The sequence below is a fragment of the Diachasmimorpha longicaudata genome, chromosome 12 (assembly GCF_034640455.1).
Source record: "Diachasmimorpha longicaudata isolate KC_UGA_2023 chromosome 12, iyDiaLong2, whole genome shotgun sequence".
NCBI classification, from domain to species: Eukaryota; Metazoa; Arthropoda; class Insecta; order Hymenoptera; family Braconidae; genus Diachasmimorpha; species Diachasmimorpha longicaudata.
Window position 1 is genome coordinate 4439144 of NC_087236.1, and position 17581 is coordinate 4456724.

General features: G+C 38.8%; 3 protein-coding genes across 6 annotated transcripts; 1 reads left to right on the plus strand and 2 right to left on the minus strand.

Annotated features, from left to right (window-relative positions):
• Positions 1 to 10: 10 nt before the first annotated feature.
• On the plus strand, positions 11 to 9143 carry LOC135167982 (5'-3' exoribonuclease 1). 3 transcript variants are annotated; one of them, XM_064131748.1, is made up of 7 exons: positions 11 to 603; positions 825 to 1265; positions 1896 to 3703; positions 3965 to 5492; positions 5626 to 5727; positions 6386 to 6565; positions 7037 to 9143. In XM_064131748.1, the coding sequence occupies exons 1-7, from the start codon at positions 529 to 531 to the stop codon at positions 7847 to 7849; spliced, it is 4947 nt and encodes a 1648-aa protein (XP_063987818.1). In that variant the 5' UTR covers positions 11 to 528; the 3' UTR covers positions 7850 to 9143. The 3 variants fall into 3 exon arrangements, with proteins under 3 accessions (XP_063987818.1, XP_063987819.1, XP_063987820.1); XM_064131750.1 differs by lacking the exon at positions 11 to 603 and adding an exon at positions 1355 to 1575 and having other exon boundaries at positions 1127 to 1265; XM_064131749.1 differs by lacking the exon at positions 6386 to 6565.
• A 568-nt stretch (positions 9144 to 9711) lies between these two features.
• Positions 9712 to 14370, minus strand: LOC135167986 (dolichyl-diphosphooligosaccharide--protein glycosyltransferase subunit STT3B). Of its 2 annotated transcripts, none has more exons than XM_064131772.1 (5): positions 13909 to 14370; positions 12380 to 13078; positions 10838 to 12154; positions 10477 to 10567; positions 9712 to 10354 (listed from the first exon to the last, which is right to left on the minus strand). In XM_064131772.1, exons 1-5 carry the CDS (start codon positions 14133 to 14135, stop codon positions 10334 to 10336), a joined length of 2355 nt encoding a protein of 784 aa, XP_063987842.1. In that variant the 5' UTR covers positions 14136 to 14370; the 3' UTR covers positions 9712 to 10333. The 2 variants fall into 2 exon arrangements, with proteins under 2 accessions (XP_063987842.1, XP_063987841.1); XM_064131771.1 differs by having other exon boundaries at positions 9712 to 10324; positions 13909 to 14369.
• Positions 14371 to 14775: 405 nt separating this feature from the next.
• Positions 14776 to 17537, minus strand: LOC135167993 (isopentenyl-diphosphate Delta-isomerase 1). The gene is made up of 2 exons (XM_064131795.1): positions 16806 to 17537; positions 14776 to 15889 (listed from the first exon to the last, which is right to left on the minus strand). The coding sequence occupies exons 1-2, from the start codon at positions 17076 to 17078 to the stop codon at positions 15425 to 15427; spliced, it is 738 nt and encodes a 245-aa protein (XP_063987865.1). The 5' UTR covers positions 17079 to 17537; the 3' UTR covers positions 14776 to 15424.
• Positions 17538 to 17581: the final 44 nt, after the last annotated feature.

Sequence of the window (17581 nt, forward strand, 5' to 3'; positions counted from 1 at the left end):
TATCAATTTTTACTAATCTCCTGGCCAAGCTCATGTTGGATTTTTAATTATTTATTGAAAAATAAATGGAAAAATAGCGAATCATTTTTAGTTGAGTACAAACTCGAGAAACATTGTACAAACAATAGAATCATTTAATTTTTCGAAGAGAAATCACTTGGCTTTTTGTTGCTGCCAGACGCCAGGATCGACGGTGGCGTCTCCTCCAAGACAAAATGGCCGCTGCGTTCCCTCGTGGCGTCTGCACGAACTTGTTCCCTTTTTACCAAGTAATGTCCATGTATCCGTATCTTGGTCGCCATTGTTCATAGTGCTCCAACAGTCAAACAAAGTGGAAGGGGAACAGAACCGAACTCAAGGAGTGAACAGATAAGCTCATATACCTGTGTTGAAGTGTTTTGTGATTAAACTCTGAAAATTTTCTTTTTTAATAGTTAAAGTGAAAAATATATATTTTTATGCCGATAAACTCATAAAAATTGTGATCATTTATTAGTGATAAAGCCCTAGTTTTAACGAGGGAGAACAATGGGGGTACCAAAGTTCACGAGATTTATTTGTGAGAGGTATCCCTGCCTCTTGGAGGTGTTGAATGACTATCAGGTAAAACAATGAAACCAAATCACTGAACATCTACCAAGGAATCGTCACCGGCTCCCTTTTATGTACCCAATCCCCTGACGATCCTAACCTCATGAACTTCTCCCTCTGAATCCAAACCTATCGAAAAATGACCAAAACTTTTTTTTCCCATCGTCTCATGCTCTCGTACAGCCCAACATCACTCCAGATGTTAATTACACCGTTTTCTCATTTGTTTACAGATTCCAGAGTTTGATAATTTATACTTAGATATGAATGGCATTATTCATTGCTGTTCACATCCTAATGACGCCGATGCACACTTTCGTATAACTGAAGAGACTATTTTTAAAAATATATTTCTCTACGTGGAGTTACTTTTTCGCACGATAAAACCACAAAAGTTGTTCTTCATGGCTGTCGATGGTGTTGCACCGCGTGCCAAAATTAATCAGCAGAGATGTAGAAGGTTCACGTCTGCCAAAGAGGCCGAAGTTATTGAGGCTAAGGCACGTGCTAAGGGCGAAACATTACCAGAGGGTGAGAGATTTGACTCCAATTGTATCACCCCTGGAACGAAGTTCATGGCCACATTGAATGAACAACTGAGGTATTTTGTTATTTACAAAATATCTACTGACAAACTATGGCAGAAGTGCAAAATTGTCTTGAGTGGACCTGAGGTGAATATGAGTTTCTTTCTAAATTGTCTTTTTTACTTCTGAATGAAAGATTTGGAGTCGCGAAAACTTAAGTTTTTGACATTTTTAAGGTTATGTGAAGGCCCTATCCTCTCTATTTTGAAAACCAACATTTTTCGGTACCAATGTAGTTCCAAGTCTAGCTTAGGTCGAGACTTAGAGCTGGATTAGGAAGAGGTTCACCTGCTCTGTACTCATACGAATAGTCTTGAATAACAATAACTATTAGCGTCCATTGGCATTTCCTGTTTACTGCCCTAATATTCCAACTCTTTTCTTTGCCTGTTCGAAGGTAAATGTCTTAATACGACAATACATTTATTTATCTCTTTGTTTACTTCTGAACAATAAACATCGTCTTCATCTACCTAACCTATAAATTAATTAGAATGAACCATTTTTGTATAATATTTTTTTTTTAATTTTTAACCAGGAAAAAGATTTGCAAATTATTTTATCTGTAATTAGAAAAGTCAATTCAGTCAAGTCACCCCTGGAAGGCTCCCCTTAATTCACCCCTGATCGGAGCTCTTAGAAAGCCCCCATCGAATTTGTTGCTCTTAAATTATCCACAACCTGTAAAATATAAATAACTCCCCCAAAAATTTCCAGGTTCCAGGTGAGGGTGAGCATAAGATAATGGACTACATTCGCTACATGAAATCCCAGCCAGATCACGACCCCAACACCCGTCACTGTCTCTACGGTCTCGACGCAGACCTGATAATGCTCTCTCTGTGCACCCACGAGCCTCATTTTGCAGTCCTCCGGGAGGAAGTGAAATACGGTAGAAGCAATCAGAAGGCTGTGGCACCTCTGGAAAATACAAAATTCACTCTCCTCCACATTTCCCTCCTCCGAGAGTACCTGGAGCATGAGTTCGAGTGCCTCAAGTCCTCCCTTCCGTTTCCCTTTGACATAGAAAAAATAATCGACGACTGGATACTGATGGGTTTTCTCGTGGGCAACGATTTCATTCCTCACCTCCCCAACCTCCACATCGTTAATGGTGCCTTTCCAGCCTTGTACCAGGTGTACAAGGAAACCCTTCCCACCCTGGACGGCTACATCAACGAAGCTGGAACCCTGAATCTCCCTAGATTCGAAAAATTTATGGAGAAGCTCTCGAGTCTCGACGTGAAGAATTTTTGCGAGCATCAAGCGGACCTCAAGTTCTTCGAGGCTAAAACAGGTCGTCGTCCTTCCGATAATGACCAACCCACTCCCAGCAAAGACATCCCCGATGACAATCCCCCGAAGAAGTCCTTCCAAAAGGACCTGGAGAGTCTGATTCAATCCACTGAGGACATGCTCCTAGGCCACTCCGACGAAGAAGACGATTTTATCGACACCGACGACTCTGATAATGACACGTACGCACTGGAATTTCGCCAGCACAAGCACGACTACTACGTCAATAAATTGGATATTGATAAAGTTGATGATGATGTGATGAGACAGCAGGCTGAGGCGTACGTCACAGCAATTCAGTGGATTCTTCACTACTATTACGACGGCTGTTGTAGCTGGTCGTGGTACTATCCCCATCACTACGCCCCTTTCATGTCAGACATAAAAGATTTCAAGGATTTGAAATTTAATTTTGAATTGGCAACACCATTTCTCCCTTTTCAACAGCTGTTGGCTGTGTTACCAGCTGCCAGCAGAAAACTCCTCCCCGAGCCTTATCAGGATCTCCTGACTGAGGAGGGATCACCCATCATCGAGTATTACCCGGGAGACTTCAAAACTGATCTCAATGGGAAGAAACAGGAGTGGGAAGCTGTTGTACTGATACCATTCATCGATGAGAAAAGCCTTTTGAAGGCTATGGAGCCCGGCAATGCTAAACTGACAGCTGTTGAACAGAAAAGAAATCGTCATGGGCCCATGAGCATCGTCACGTACACAGAGGAGAATCTGGGGGTGATAACAGCACCAGCTTACTTTCCCACGATTGAGAATCATGCCAGGATCAGTCTGGTGTATCCCAGGGAGATAGATGTACCCAGGGAGAAGCTCAAGAAGGGACTCCTCAATGGGGCCAAGTTGAGTGTTTATTTTCCAGGATTTCCTACGTTACAGCACATCTCGCATCAGGTGGAACTTGACAAGTGCAGTGTCAAGGTGTTCGAACAGGCGTCGAGGAATGAAAACATGATGATTACGATTCTACCTAAGGAGGCTCCTGGAATTAATGAACTTGCGAGCGACCTCCTGGGGAAAACGGTGTTCATCAAGTGGCCATATTTGCTACAGGGTTATGTCGTTGAAGTGTCGAATTTATCCAGACAGTTGTTCTTGATTGATCCTAACAAGGGGTACAGTCCTGATAATGTCAAAATGGTGGATTTCCAGAAGTGGGGGGAGACCCAGTGGAAGGCCGAGGCACGTTCTGTCTCCAACAATTACAAAACTAGGTGAGAGAGTTGGCTCCTTTGTTCGAATTATTGATAGTTTGTTTATATCAACTTATGTTCAGAATTTATTTTGAATTTTTATCTGTATCTCTTACTTCAAAAAGAGATCGCACTGCAATTTGAAAATCTAAATTTGTAATTTTAAAAAGAATTCTTTAGTTTTAATGATAAAATAAAAATAGATTTTCATTTTTTATTGAACATTGAAGTATTCGAATTAAACTCGTAACAATAACGTAAGAATTTTATTTTATTAACTAGATATGGAATAATAGTTGGAGATATCGAGGCTCTTGTACGCGTGCGAACACTCATCGGCTGGAGGTACACTATGACATCCCAGAATCGAATGTCTCTGGAGCGAGAATGGTCTAGCACATCCCTGTACTTTCCTTATCACACAATCGTTCGTGATATCGAGGTGGAGACCGCCAAGAACACATCCCATAAAAATATTTCTGACATATACACTCCTAAGAGTGTCTGCTTCATGCTGGGACATCCTCACTACGGGGCTATGGGGGAAGTTGTGGAGCCAGGGGTCAATCACAAGACTGGAAGGGTCAAAGTCGCCATGAATATCACATCTGAACCGGAATTTTCAGCTCTTCAACGACAGCAGGAGCAGATAAAGATGCAGTACATGGCTGGCTCAATTGCTGCACAGAGGCTGGGCATCAGTAGCCACTTGTTGAGTAGAATCACAGGTTCAATTTTTGTTCAGCCAAATTCCTCGGATAATAAGAAGAAACAGCATAATGTTGGATTGAACCTGAAATTCAATAAGAGAAATGAGGAACTTCCTGGTTACACGAAAAAAATGAATGGCCAGTGGATGTACAGTTCAAAATCAGTGGGCCTCATACGAACATACATGCAGCATTACCCGCAGCTCTTCGAGAAGCTCGTGGAGAACGTCGGAAAAGACATCTTCAGTGAAGACGATTTATTCTCATCAGATGATAATGAATTAATGGACGTAGTGAAGTGGCTGAAGGAGCAGCCCTTCAGGTCAGTTGAGAGTCGTAGTTTTGATTACCAGGGACTGGATCCTGAGATTATTACTCAATTGCAGACATACGTGGATAAATTTGTTGAGAAGAATGAGAATAGTGCAAAAACGGTTATCATGCAAGTTAAGCCACATTTGTTATTTAAACCCGGTATCAACAATGGAAATGTACCACCCGATACACAAGCTAAACATCGAGTATTTGATAGAATAATATCGGTTAAGGAGAACTCGAGTGTTCCGCTTGGTTACAAGGGGACTATTATCAATATTCAGAAAGCTGAAGAGAGCAGTGATATTGTTTATGATATTTTGTTTGATAAATATTTTATCGGTGGAATATCTTTCAATGGTGGTGCCAATTCTCGTAGATTTAGACTTTATGATGCTGAGTTTATCAATATCAGTCATGGAATGAGAACTGAACAGGATATTGCTGGAATTGTTAATACGCCTGATAAAACAGTGAAGAAGAAACAGAGTGGAGTTGATGGAGCACAAAACAGTGCTTTTGCCTCGTTCAATTCCCAGGGAAAGTTTTATACTGTTACGGGAAAGGAAAAGAAGCAGAATCAGAGTCAGGGGACTGGACAGGTCAAGGTTATGAAGAAGAATCAGGCGCAGGGGGCCACGAAGGAGGCGGCAAGGGCTGACAGGAAAGATGGGAAGGGACAGGCCGCGAAGAAACCTGAGGCTCCTGCGGTGGTTGCAGAGAGCAGGAAGAACGAGCCCAATACTGAGTTCCAGCAGCTGTGGAATGAACTGCAGAAAACTACGGTAATTATTTTTTATTAAGATGATTAATTGGGTGGGGACAACATGAAAAAATAAATTTTATGAATGGGAAGAAGTGAAGGGTTGTTAATCCATTATAGGCTGTTATTTTAGTGGGAATATTTATTGTTTGTAGACTCCCAGCAATCCGAAGCCTGTGATACCACCATTCGCACAGATGAGACTACCTCAGGTACCGTTGTCACAGCCACCATTGCCCTCTGCTGTGCCAGACGCAGTAAGTTATATTCGTCATTCGATATTTGAATTATTTTGTTTAATGGTATGATTTATTGCATGGGATCATACAGCTGTGGGATATGAGATCAATGGTAATGGAATTAGTTTAATAAGTCGTTAACATTCATTATTATTCGCTGATTAATTTTATTTTTTTAGTTTAAATGAGTGAAAATTAATAATTCATCAGTGAAGAAGTCAAATGTCACGTAATTTTCGATTCCAGGAGACAATTAAATATCTGTTGAACAGATTTACTGCATTTGAGGTTTCGTTTGAGCATTAAATAAGTGGACAGCAGCTGTTGTCTTTGTGTGACATCTTAAATTAACAATTTGCTTCAGCTTTTCGTTTATAAATGGTTTATGGGTCGCTATCGTTTTGTTAAATGAAATTAAATTTATTCGTAAATTCATTCCGTTAGATTTATTGTTAAAATTATTGGATAAGTTGAATGGAAGAGTGAGGTTTATTAACATTGGTGCGGGGGCTTCAATAATCCATAAATTTTAATAAATAATTGAATGATTAGAAAGTCTCTGATCGTAATGAAAATTAATGTTTAAACGAAAGTAGTTTGTGTCACTTCACTGTTGAATCGCATGATTAATGTAGATGTTTGTATAATATAACTGTCCCATTGTCTGTCTCATCAGCCACAAGACCCAAGCGCCTTCTTGAAGGCTATCCTGGGGATATCAGACGACAAGGCCAGTGATCAATCAAAGCCACCAGCAATCAACCGAGTACCTTTCACATTCCCACCAACACCACCAGCTCCAACATCTAATGTCCCAACGTCGAATGCCCCAACTCTGGTGCAACAGATGTTCGATGTATGTCACATCAATTAATTATCCTTTTTTATTAAATTACTTATTCACAACTTAAATTAATAATTAATGCTGATTAATTTTACGCAATTTTCAATAATCGAATTTGAGAATATAAATTATCGTAAATCTTTTTTAATTTTAAATGATTTAATTAATTAATAGTCATCAATAATTCATCATTAATTGGTGCATTCGGACCACTTAATTCAGTAATTTTGATTTTATTTTGAGAACTTGTGGTTCAAGGAGAACAATTTTTTGTGGAGACAAATTTTCGAGTGACTCTTTCGTTTAATTTTATTTCAAGATATTAATTCGATGCTCCCATAACTTTCTGCTTCATCAATTCACTTTCCATCTTATCCTTAATCATCTAAAAGGCTTTGAGACTAACTTTTAGTCAGCTAGAGCCCCTTCAATCAATTAAGATGATCAATATAAATTAGTTTCACCTAAAATTTTCGTTTTCAGCGTGCGAGACAAGCAGGTAATGAAAATGTCTCTTACTGCGCTCGTCTGTTGAATCACTTCCAGTTGATGGGCATTGGAATGCCGAGATATTTCTACAGTACCCAGAAGAACCTTCTCCACGCCCAGATTATCCTCCCAGATCTGCGAACATTCTACGGTGATTTGTGTACGACATATGAATTGGCAGCTGAGAGTGCAGCAAAAAAAGTCTACACTGAATTAAACCTTGACAATGCACCAAAGCCACGTCCTTACTTCGATCTACAGCCCCTAAATGCCTGTTTGAATGTCCAGCCACCAGTGAATGTGCAACCACCAGTGATGATGTCTCCCCGATCATTTCCTGAGGCACAAAAACCACCAGTTAGACCTCCAGCGAACTGGAATGTCAGAATGCCCCAGCAGGGCTTGTGCTTCAATCAGATGGCTCCACCCATGATGGGCCCTTCAATTCCACCATTAATGTCATCAGGAACCTCGCAGGTTGAGGTTAAACCTGACGTAAAGCAGAGTGCACCATTTGTACCACTTCAAGCACAGAAACGGAAACGTACACGTCATCCTAAGAATAAATCCCAGGAAACACCTCAGTGTAGCAAGGAGTCGATCCCTCTCAAGCCACAGAATACAAAACCCAAAGAGAACTCTCCAAAGATATCAAAGGATGAGAAAGCTACGAAGGAGAATGAACAGGGAAAAGGGGGAAAGGATAATACAACAATTGCACAAAAGAGCCACAAGAATCCTAGACCGAGGAGATCCAGAATTGCTGCGAATTTTGGATCTTCGGCGGCCAATGGTGGTGATAAATAAATCAATCGAGTTTTGGATTATTATTTTTTAGAAAATGGGTGATCAATGACTTTCCGGAGGTCTCAGGGGTGGATAGAATGGTGAAGTGACTTTGAGATATTTTTTTTTTGAGATAATGATGGATTGATAGTTTTTTGGTAATTTTTTATAAAAAGCAAAATCACCGGCTGTGAAGATAATTCTGGGATTCAATTTGGAGGTCAGATGTTTGTGATTGAAGAGAATGATTGTAGACAATTTTCAGTAGAATTGGACTTTACCTGTGGTTTTTTAAAAAATGTTCTACAGCAGAAAACTGAAATTCAGTTTCACAGAAATTTCAGTTCCTCAAAAATTGTTATCTTCATGACTGGTGATGCGACTTTTTTGTTAAAAGAATTTACACAGGTTTTTCATGAAATACTCATTGTTAAGATAATTTTCATATTTATCCAAAGGGGAAAATTTTGAAACAGACAAATATCTGCAAAATTTGATATCCATCCTAATAATTTTGAAATTATCTTATAGAAGACTTTAGAGGGAAATTTTGAAGACAGTTTTATAGAGGAATAATCTCCTAAGTACAGTTTAACTACTATTTATCATGTTCTTCTACAATTAGTAGTGAAAAAAATGTTTCTGATAATCTTGAGATAGAAAAAATTATTTCACCACTTCACTGTTACATGACATCCCGAAATCTCATGAAACAAACCAGTGTATCATTATTTTTTCTTACAAATCATAAATGAGAGATTTTTTTGTTCTAAACGTCAGAATGGGTTTTCAATTGTGAAGAGTTTGATAGAATTTCTTGTTCCAGTCAGCTTTCACTCAATTGACCTCATTCAATCGTATATTTTACTGATATTTTGATTTTCACCACTTTACGAATGTAAACGCGACGTTTAGTATTATGGATTTTTGATATTATTATTAAAAACATGTAAATTACATTTTTTTATTTATTCATACATCTTCTAGTTTTTGTGTCAAATCAAAGCTCCAGTGTATGTGGTAAAAGTGATAAATTTTTTTTTTCTCTCAAGATTCTTTTGTATTTTCTTATAAAAAAAATGGAAGCTGTGTTTTAATTGAAAATTACAATCATGTGCATATGATATTGACGAATGTAAATTTTCTAAACTTCATGTGCTGCCAGTACTGATAAGATATCAGAGTATCATTTAAAAAAATGTTCACCTTGATTTACTGAACTTTGAAATGAAATTAAAAGGAAAATAGATCCATATGCTTTCTCATTTTATTTTGTAGAATCAGTGGAATATAAATAAATAATCACAAAGTACAATTTTTCTAAATACTTTCTACATTTATATTGTCTTTTGCAACACAACACTCACGTAACTATAATTGTCCTCAGAACGTTCAATTTATTGCCGCCCTAGTGCCTGTTTTCCATTTATATTGATTATTATTACTATCCCAAGAAGTTGAATTTATTATACCCCAACGTACTTAGCCGGCGAGGGGTTGCAAACGAAAAAACTCACCAATTTTTCCTTGCATCCCCGAGCATAATTAATAATCATCATTCCAATTTTGCCCAACTCTTCAAATTGAACTGTCGCTAGTTTTGAAGGGAATTGTTTGTAATTTACGAATGTAAAGGTTTGCGCGTTTGTACATACCCTAATCATCAATAGAATCAAATCAAAATTGTGATTACTCCCCCCTTTAATTTATTATCGAGGGTGGCGGACAAGTAACTCGGAATGTCGTGCTCGGCGGTGGGTACTGTGTGTATTCCCCACGTGGCACACAAAAGTCACCATTGACAAATGTCATGGCATTCGGTTTCCCCTTATTTTCCACCGAGATCGAGAAAAGGGTAAAAAAATGATAGACTGACACAACAATTCTCCATTTACTGTGAATATTTATCTTTTAACAATGCTCCTAAACAACAAATGTGTGTGAACAAGTTACATTTTGTTATTTTCAATCTGTCACACAAAAGTTTGAATATTTCGAACAAGAAAAAACAATGATAAATGTATTATGGTGTTTTCTTTTGTGTAGATGTCATACAATGAGAAAATTATTCATAGAGTGATGGTGTCGAAATGAACGTCATTTAAATTACAAAATGGTACATAACTAGTTCAACTCCATCATTAATTCTCGTACAATACAGTGGAGCACGTGGATCCAGAAAAAAAAATACACAAATCCACTGATCAAACAGTTTCTCATCAAAAATTTTCACATATTCATTCTCTTCCTCTTCGATTATTCGTTTACCAGGGGACGGTGGTTCCATTTGTATTACAAAAAACACTTCACGTCTCTCATTCATTACTGACTATTATCAATTAAATTTCAATCGTTGAATAATTCCATTGATTTTCTCTCGAAATAATCAGGCGTTATTACGTTGTATTTACATGTTTATGGTGATTTTCTCTGTGGCTTCTGTCCCTTAACGACTGACGGCTTACCCTTGATGAAGCCCTTCTTGCGTCTGGCAGTCTGAAACAATCAGTTGCGTGCCCCCCAAAACTATTAACAACGTTTGTATTCAACTCTGTCGCGTTAGAATTAAAATAAGGGAAACGATACGAAAGAGACAATAAAAGAAAATGTCTCCTTTGGCTCATTGTATTTCAGACTCGGATACAAACCTTTTTACTGTGATAACTGCTTGTCGGACGAGCAATCGTCCGATCGGATATTGGAATTCTAGGCCGATTGAATTCGTCAGGTTTCTTTACCCTGCAACACATCGATATTTCACATTAATTACTTGATTGAGTCAATTAAAAAAATATTTAATAAATCTCCGGTGGTCTAGGAGGTGCCTAACAGTCATAATAAATTCCTGAACTAATCAATTATGCAGGAAATTGAATAGAAAATTTAAAGAATTCATCGTTTCTTGCATTATCGACTCTCGGTAACGCACATAATCTCCAAATTATCATGTAATTTTTTAAAATTATGCGTGAAATAGAAACCACAAATTATTCAACTGATTAAACTCACCTATAAATCCTAACCAGCCAGTGTTCAGTTGTGTAGGCCTCTTCCAGGTACGTAAGTTTGAAATTTTTATTTCCTATCTCAGCATTCCTAGTACGATCAAACCCAGCCGGTGATCTATAATCCATAACGACTTGTCCAAACCGATAATAACTCAGTTTATACATGAGAGAATTGAGTAAAGTTGGTGATCCCTGAGAATCAACCCTGAACTCGCCCCTCTCCGTGAAGTAGTCACTCTCCCGAATGTCCTGTGGATGTTCTCCCTCAGCAATTCTCACCATCCACAAGAATTTGTTGATGTCATCACCCGAGTAGCCGATCATACCCCCAAAGATAACGAGAACATAATCAACATCCAATGACGTCATTATGTCATATGCTTTGTCCTCAGTGGAGCTCATGGCCTTTCCAACTAATGCGATGTGAGAATTATTCCAGGTGTTGTTGTCCACCAGAGTTGTTCGATTAGCCATTCCAGCTATTTGATATCCATAATCCCACCAGCTCATGACCCTGGCGTCACTGGGGGTGTTCTGAGCGAGCCAGTAATACGCCTCCCTGAAGTCATCCAGAATGCTCCTGCTACCGTCGTTGCTGTAGGACGCCAGGACAATTGAAGGACTGGAGTAAGCATTGCTGGTGACCCAGGTGCAGTGAACAGTGAACATCATCAAGAGCATTAGAATTCCAATGACAATTCCATTCCTAAGATTAGCACCAAGTCCATCACCGTTACCCCTCGGTCTCTCGTGCTTCATACGCCTCAATTTTCCAGCTTTATCATAGAGTCCCCTTCCTGGACTCCTCTCGCGTTCTGCTTCGCTGCCCTCCTCACTACTATCACCCCCATCTCTATCGCTATTCTCACGGTCCTCCTCCTTGAGGTAGAGCTCAAGGAGACCGCTGAAGGCAACACCAGAGAGCATGCAAACAACTGGTGTCAGTGTCAGCATCAGACGCACCATAACACCAGCGAAGTAGACTGCACTCAGTGCGTAGAGAATTATGAAGACACGCTCGTCGTTTATTCGTTTAATGCAGTACCAGAGACCCACGGGGAAGGTTGTCACTAGGATGTGAAGATCGAAGAAGAAGCTGAACCAGGTGGTTGGCTGATGCTCGGAGACTGATGCAATTATGGGAATGTGAATTTTTGCGTAACCAGTGTCCCAGAGACTGTAGAAACGACCGCTCCATGGGGCTACCACTCCGGCATAAGTGAGGGCTATCAGGGCGATCAACAGGCCCACCGCTGTCGCTGCTACTATTCCACCGAAGTACTTCATCTCGGATTTTGTGAGGACTGTTCGAAGGTATCTGGAGAGAGAAATTTTACAATAAAAAAATTATGCAATCATCTAATTCAATTTTTTAGTGATAATACTGCAGTTTTGGGACACATTTTTCACGAATGATAAAATTGAAAAATGGAAATATAATTTTGAATAAATTTTTTCAAGAAAAGAAAATCCCAGGTACATAAATGACAATCCCCCAGCAAAACAAAACCCAACAGAAGCCATAAAAAAATTTTAAACTCACCTCAGTGCAGCAATAAATATCAGCAATCCAAATACCCCACCAGCAGCCATATGTTCTGATGTTCTAATCGGCTGAAACCCAACGAAGGGTATCTGCATGCTCAACAGTAACCCCAGAATATAAAAAGTTGTGTAGCTAACGAATAATCTGTTGCTGTATCTATTCATAATGAGAAGTATGAAAACGTGGAATGGAATGAGATTTATGATGAAGACATATCCTCCCCAGGCGGATACCATGTAGAAGTACGACAGAGCAGTCATAGCAGCCCAGAATATGGAGCCAGTTTTAACGGACTTGACCCAAAGGTAGTACGTAAATTGGAGTGCAAATATGGCTATTCCCTCGTTGTCGTAGCTACCAGCGACTGAGCGTGAGATGTATCCGGGTACAATGGCTATGAAACAGGCGGCAAAAAGTCCAGCTCCAGCACTCCACAATTCCTTGGTGAGGAGGTACGTTGATATCGCTGTGAGGCCACTGAATATTGGCGCCAGAAAGACACAGATGTCCCTTATGTGGACTGGAATGTTAAGTGAATGTAAAATGTAGTGAATCGATCCTGATGTTATCATGAGACCTGGATACACTGTGCCACCGACGATTCTTCCTAGGGGATACCAGGCACGTTCGTCGAACCAGTTGAGGAAATTGTAGAAGCCATGCTGAACCATGTAGGCAGTTGCTCTGTAATTGAACCTGAAAAATTGAAAAAAAAAGGAATAATTGAAGAGGATTAATGAGTCTACATGTGGTCGCTTTAATTAACTCGTGGAATTAATATCCATTGTATTAAATTCAAAGTCATATTGATTTATTGCGATTGATTACGATAGTACATTGACTCTGAGCAATGATACTGATTCATTTTTTGTTTATTTAAATTGATCTTAATTCGTTTGGAGGAGGATAACATACGTTTGAAGTTTGCTGAATTGTTAATGTTGTGTTAATGTTGTGTTTTGGGGAAAATAAAAAATGAGAAAAAATTTTTGGGATGTGGAAGAGGAAGCAAAGGGGGTGACGAAAATACTGACGATGAGTACAACCCCTAGTCGCATTTTTACATCAGTGAAAATGGATTGCAGTTTATGATAGGGTGGGAAGGAGTAAAAAACAACTGGGCAGACATTAACACCGAAAAAAGGCTCAAATTGTGGCTGTAGATAGTAAACTAGATATTTTGGCCCAATTCTACCAGAAAAATCGATAGAATTCTGAGTAATCCACATAAATAATTTCTGTAACCTTGAATTACTTCATAATTCAACACAAATCGGCCTGAATATTCATGTTTCGATTGAACACGATTAGCACATAATTGTTTATTATGTAGAGCTCCACATTTTAATATCCAAATATTATTGAATAAATGTGTAATGCTATCCTGTTCTTTGTCGTAATTTTTTAAGTGAAAATTTTTGTCGCGTTATGATTTCAAAGATTCGCTGGGGACAAATAAATATATTTGGCAAACAAAATTTTGTTTCCCTGTGTTTGATCTCGTCAGTAGTAATCATGGAACTTACCATGGATCAAACTCGTGGATGATACTCTCAAACCGTATGACTGCGAATAAACGCGATGCAAATCCTGATATCCAAGCCAGCAACAATATCGTAAAAGTAATTAATGAACTCAATCCAGCGGCATTTGTCAACGTCGATGACTTCATCTGCTTAGCTGGTGTTTTTTTATCAGGAAACATGACCTTCTTGGCACCCTGACTCCCCTGAGCAGAGGTTTTTCCCTGCATTCTGGTACAACAAATTCACCGAAGGAACTTAATCAAACAATAATAACTGGTCTACTCGACGTTTTGATGATTCTTGACGATCATTTGCTGGGTATTCGTGAATACTTGATCATTTATGATGATGTATTCTTGTGGATGGGACACGTAGGTAATTTTTATCTTGAAAAACGCACGACTGAGCACTGAATTACACCACCACCACCCGAACACCATCCAGCCGCCTCCAGCTAGGCTAGGACACGTCAAAAGCCGGCTGCAGGGGAGCTACTGGCTTAAAACGAAATTCCCTAGGTTTGGGGATTTTCTTTCTTTATGAGTTCAGCACTTATTTGGGAAGGAGGGACATTCAATGAGAGACAGACACGTTTTAGGGTGGAAAAATCTTTACTAATTAACCCAAATCTTTGGCTCGAAGCCAACTGATTTAGATTTTTAATCATTACTTAATTAGTTAGAGAGATTGATTTTAGTTTTTTTTTCTTTTTCTCTCATAGGAAATTTTTTTCTGAATTATGATTATTTTTTTATAATTCAATAACTTTATAATATCTTGTACAGTTATGAATTTTGGACTGGTTCTTCCCAGAATAATTGGCGGGAATTTTAAACACGTGACGTGGGGCATTCAGTGAGACACGCATTTTACATGGAAAAATGTTTATTAAAAAACCCAAATTTTTACAATGGTAATGCCCTGAAAACTTTGAAAATAGAACGATTTGGTTTTCTGGAATTTTTGACTTTGGTAGGGACGAATTCTTCAGTCTTTGGAGTTCCCAAAAAATTAGGTATGTTCAGGCCAATCGCAACTAGTGAGTACTCTTGGAAAAATGGACACTTTTGATTTTTTTATTTTCATAGAATTATTTTCCTGAATTATATATTTTTTAAATCATAACTTCAAAAGTTTCCATTTTACCCTCACGATCTCTGGCACTTTTGTAACGTTTTGACTGACATTCAGTGCATCTGGGTAAAAAATTTTGATCTGTTGACAGATCCACTGAAAATTCATGTTCCTGGTGAAATTCCAAATCGAATTTACCGTCGCTGCCTTCACTTTTACTGCAAAATGTTCACGTCGTTAAACTTTTCCAACATTACAGTCGAATCCTCGTATCAATCCACTAAAAATCGAAACGAACTGTCAAATAATTTATAAATAAAAACAATTATTTCCTCTTTCCTCCAGAGGATGATCAAAGCTGAAAGTTTCGTCCCACGACGTAAAATCGGCGACATTTCATCGTCAACAACTCAACAATTCCTTTTATTCCTTCTGAAATAAACTAAACAAATCGCTGAATATTCTGGTGATCCTGTACCCTCTCCAAGCACTCCAAATTGTCCCACCACAGAGGTAATTTGTGTTTCAAAATTAATTGAAACCACGGAGTCAAGGGTGATTTACAATTCTCCACGAATTCCTCGATTTTATCCTTGGAGATCCACTTGATCTCGCTGATTTCATCTGGATTAGGATTCAACGTGACCTTATCCTTCTTCCAGAACAGCACGTAATCGATTTCGTGCTCTCCCCAGACATCGTCAGGCCCCATCGCCTGGTAGTGAATCCTCGTGACGTAGAAAAAATCCTCAGGTTGAATTTCGTTCATCGGAATTCCAAGTTCGTATGCTAATCTTCGTCTGGCGGCTCTCCTGATGCCCAGGGCATCTTTCTCCTCCGATTCTCCAGGTACGTCTGTTAATGGATGACTGCAGCAGGTATTTGTATAGTAACTGGGGAAAGTTATCTGGAATATTTGGAGAAATCGGTTTTATGTAACTGTGTCCTCAGTTTAATTAATTATAATGATTTGTGCAAACTTCACACTTTGCTTTGTTCTTCCAGGATCATAAATTGTTATGAAATGTCAGTTTCTCAGAATTCTTTTCATTGCAATCTATCGAAGAAATAAATGGAGACCATAATTTTTTATTCCAATTGTTCCACGATGATTAATGAAATTAAAAAAAAAATGAGGTTAATATATTCTTGAATAACTGATTAATTAACTGCAACAGTTGCACAGAATTTTTTCAATTGCTGTTTCTCGAATACATAAATAGACACAGATTTTTATTCAAATAGTTTCACGATAATTAATGGAAACAAAAAAAATTAAGTCAAGGTATTCTTAAATTAATTAATTGTGAATGCCGTCTAATTCAGAGCTGAGTAATAATTTTTATATTGAAAATTCCAGTGAACAGGACAACTCACTGTAGCTCCAGTGAAATTTAAAATTTTTTCAACCGTGTAGCCACACCAGTCGCTATAAATACGAAGAAAATGGTTTCACGAATTCACTAGCGCACTATTTAAAGAGTCTGCGCTCAATAGAATACAAAACGAGTTGATCTTTCGTCTCAATGAAAGAAATGTTTCTCGGAGATGTTATCAATAGAGAAAAAAATCCAGTCACATCTTTGACTCTGAAATTTGCGTCACCCAAAATAGAATTAAAAATTGTTTCACATTTTCTGTAACAAAAATCTCAAAAAATCGCAAAAAAATGGCGTCGTGTTATAAATAAAATCTCATAGAATTTTTCAGACTCGTAGATATTCCTGAAGCATCACCTGGTGCATTGATTAAACCTTCATCATTGAATAAAATCCACATCAGCTTATACACGTTAAAAAACATAGATGAAGAATCCCCATTACCTTCGAAGCCGAACGTTTCTGCAGCAGGAGATTCCCTTGTCCATCGAACAGGAAGACACTGAAGGCTCGATGAAGTGGTATCCCACCATCGCTGATCCTATGGCAGTGTCTCTTCGAAGCATTCCCCAGGGGTTTGTCAAAGCCATCCACGAGAATGCACATCTCGTCCATGGCAGCCTCCTGCAGTGGAGCGACCTTGGGGGTGGCATTTCTCCCAGCAGAAGATGTCAACCCCCTCACCACAGTCTTCATTCCGTTGGCAAACTTCAGCATTCTCTCTCTCTCAACAACAATCGACTGGAAACTGCCACGATCAGCAGTTACCTCAGTACTCCAACAAGATTCTCCTCCTCCCAACAGCCTCCAAAGTCTCTTGCATGAATTTTTATTCAACGAGAAGAATAAATAATCCGAAAAACCATGGAGCACGTCACTGACCTCTAACCTCTGGCTCAGATCCTCTGATCTTAATCTCACGCTTCAGAAAAAAAATGTTAACCACTGATTCCAGATAACAAACCAAAGAAATTCTCAGCTCACTAACCTGGAGATCACTAATAAAACGACATCACTGATTGTTCATGGTCTGGAGTGTCTCTATTAATTCTTTCTGACGACTACCTCAGCCTGGACTTTGATTTTACTGACTTCCCCAGAGTGAAAGTGCCCGAAGTGGGGCAGGTATTTGTTATTTTACAAATGGAGTGAATGTCAAAATAACCTACGTCTTTTTTTTCCCTCCACCAACACACGTGCATTACTGCTGGGGCATGATG

Excerpts from the sequence above, each read along its gene's own strand:
- LOC135167982 (XM_064131748.1), top strand. The coding sequence starts at position 529 with ATGGGGGTACCAAAGTTCACGAGATTTATTTGTGAGAGGTATCCCTGC. Across the intron at positions 604-824 it reads AGGTGTTGAATGACTATCAG|ATTCCAGAGTTTGATAATTT; the intron begins GTAAAACAATGA and ends ATTTGTTTACAG. Across the intron at positions 6,566-7,036 it reads TGGTGCAACAGATGTTCGAT|CGTGCGAGACAAGCAGGTAA; the intron begins GTATGTCACATC and ends TTTCGTTTTCAG.
- LOC135167986 (XM_064131771.1), bottom strand. The coding sequence starts at position 14,135 with ATGCAGGGAAAAACCTCTGCTCAGGGGAGTCAGGGTGCCAAGAAGGTC. Across the intron at positions 13,079-13,908 it reads ATCCACGAGTTTGATCCATG|GTTCAATTACAGAGCAACTG; the intron begins GTAAGTTCCATG and ends TCAATTTTTCAG. Across the intron at positions 10,568-10,837 it reads TGGCTGGTTAGGATTTATAG|GGTAAAGAAACCTGACGAAT; the intron begins GTGAGTTTAATC and ends GATGTGTTGCAG.
- LOC135167993 (XM_064131795.1), bottom strand. The coding sequence starts at position 17,078 with ATGCTGAAGTTTGCCAACGGAATGAAGACTGTGGTGAGGGGGTTGACA. Across the intron at positions 15,890-16,805 it reads AGAAACGTTCGGCTTCGAAG|ATAACTTTCCCCAGTTACTA; the intron begins GTAATGGGGATT and ends CAAATATTCCAG.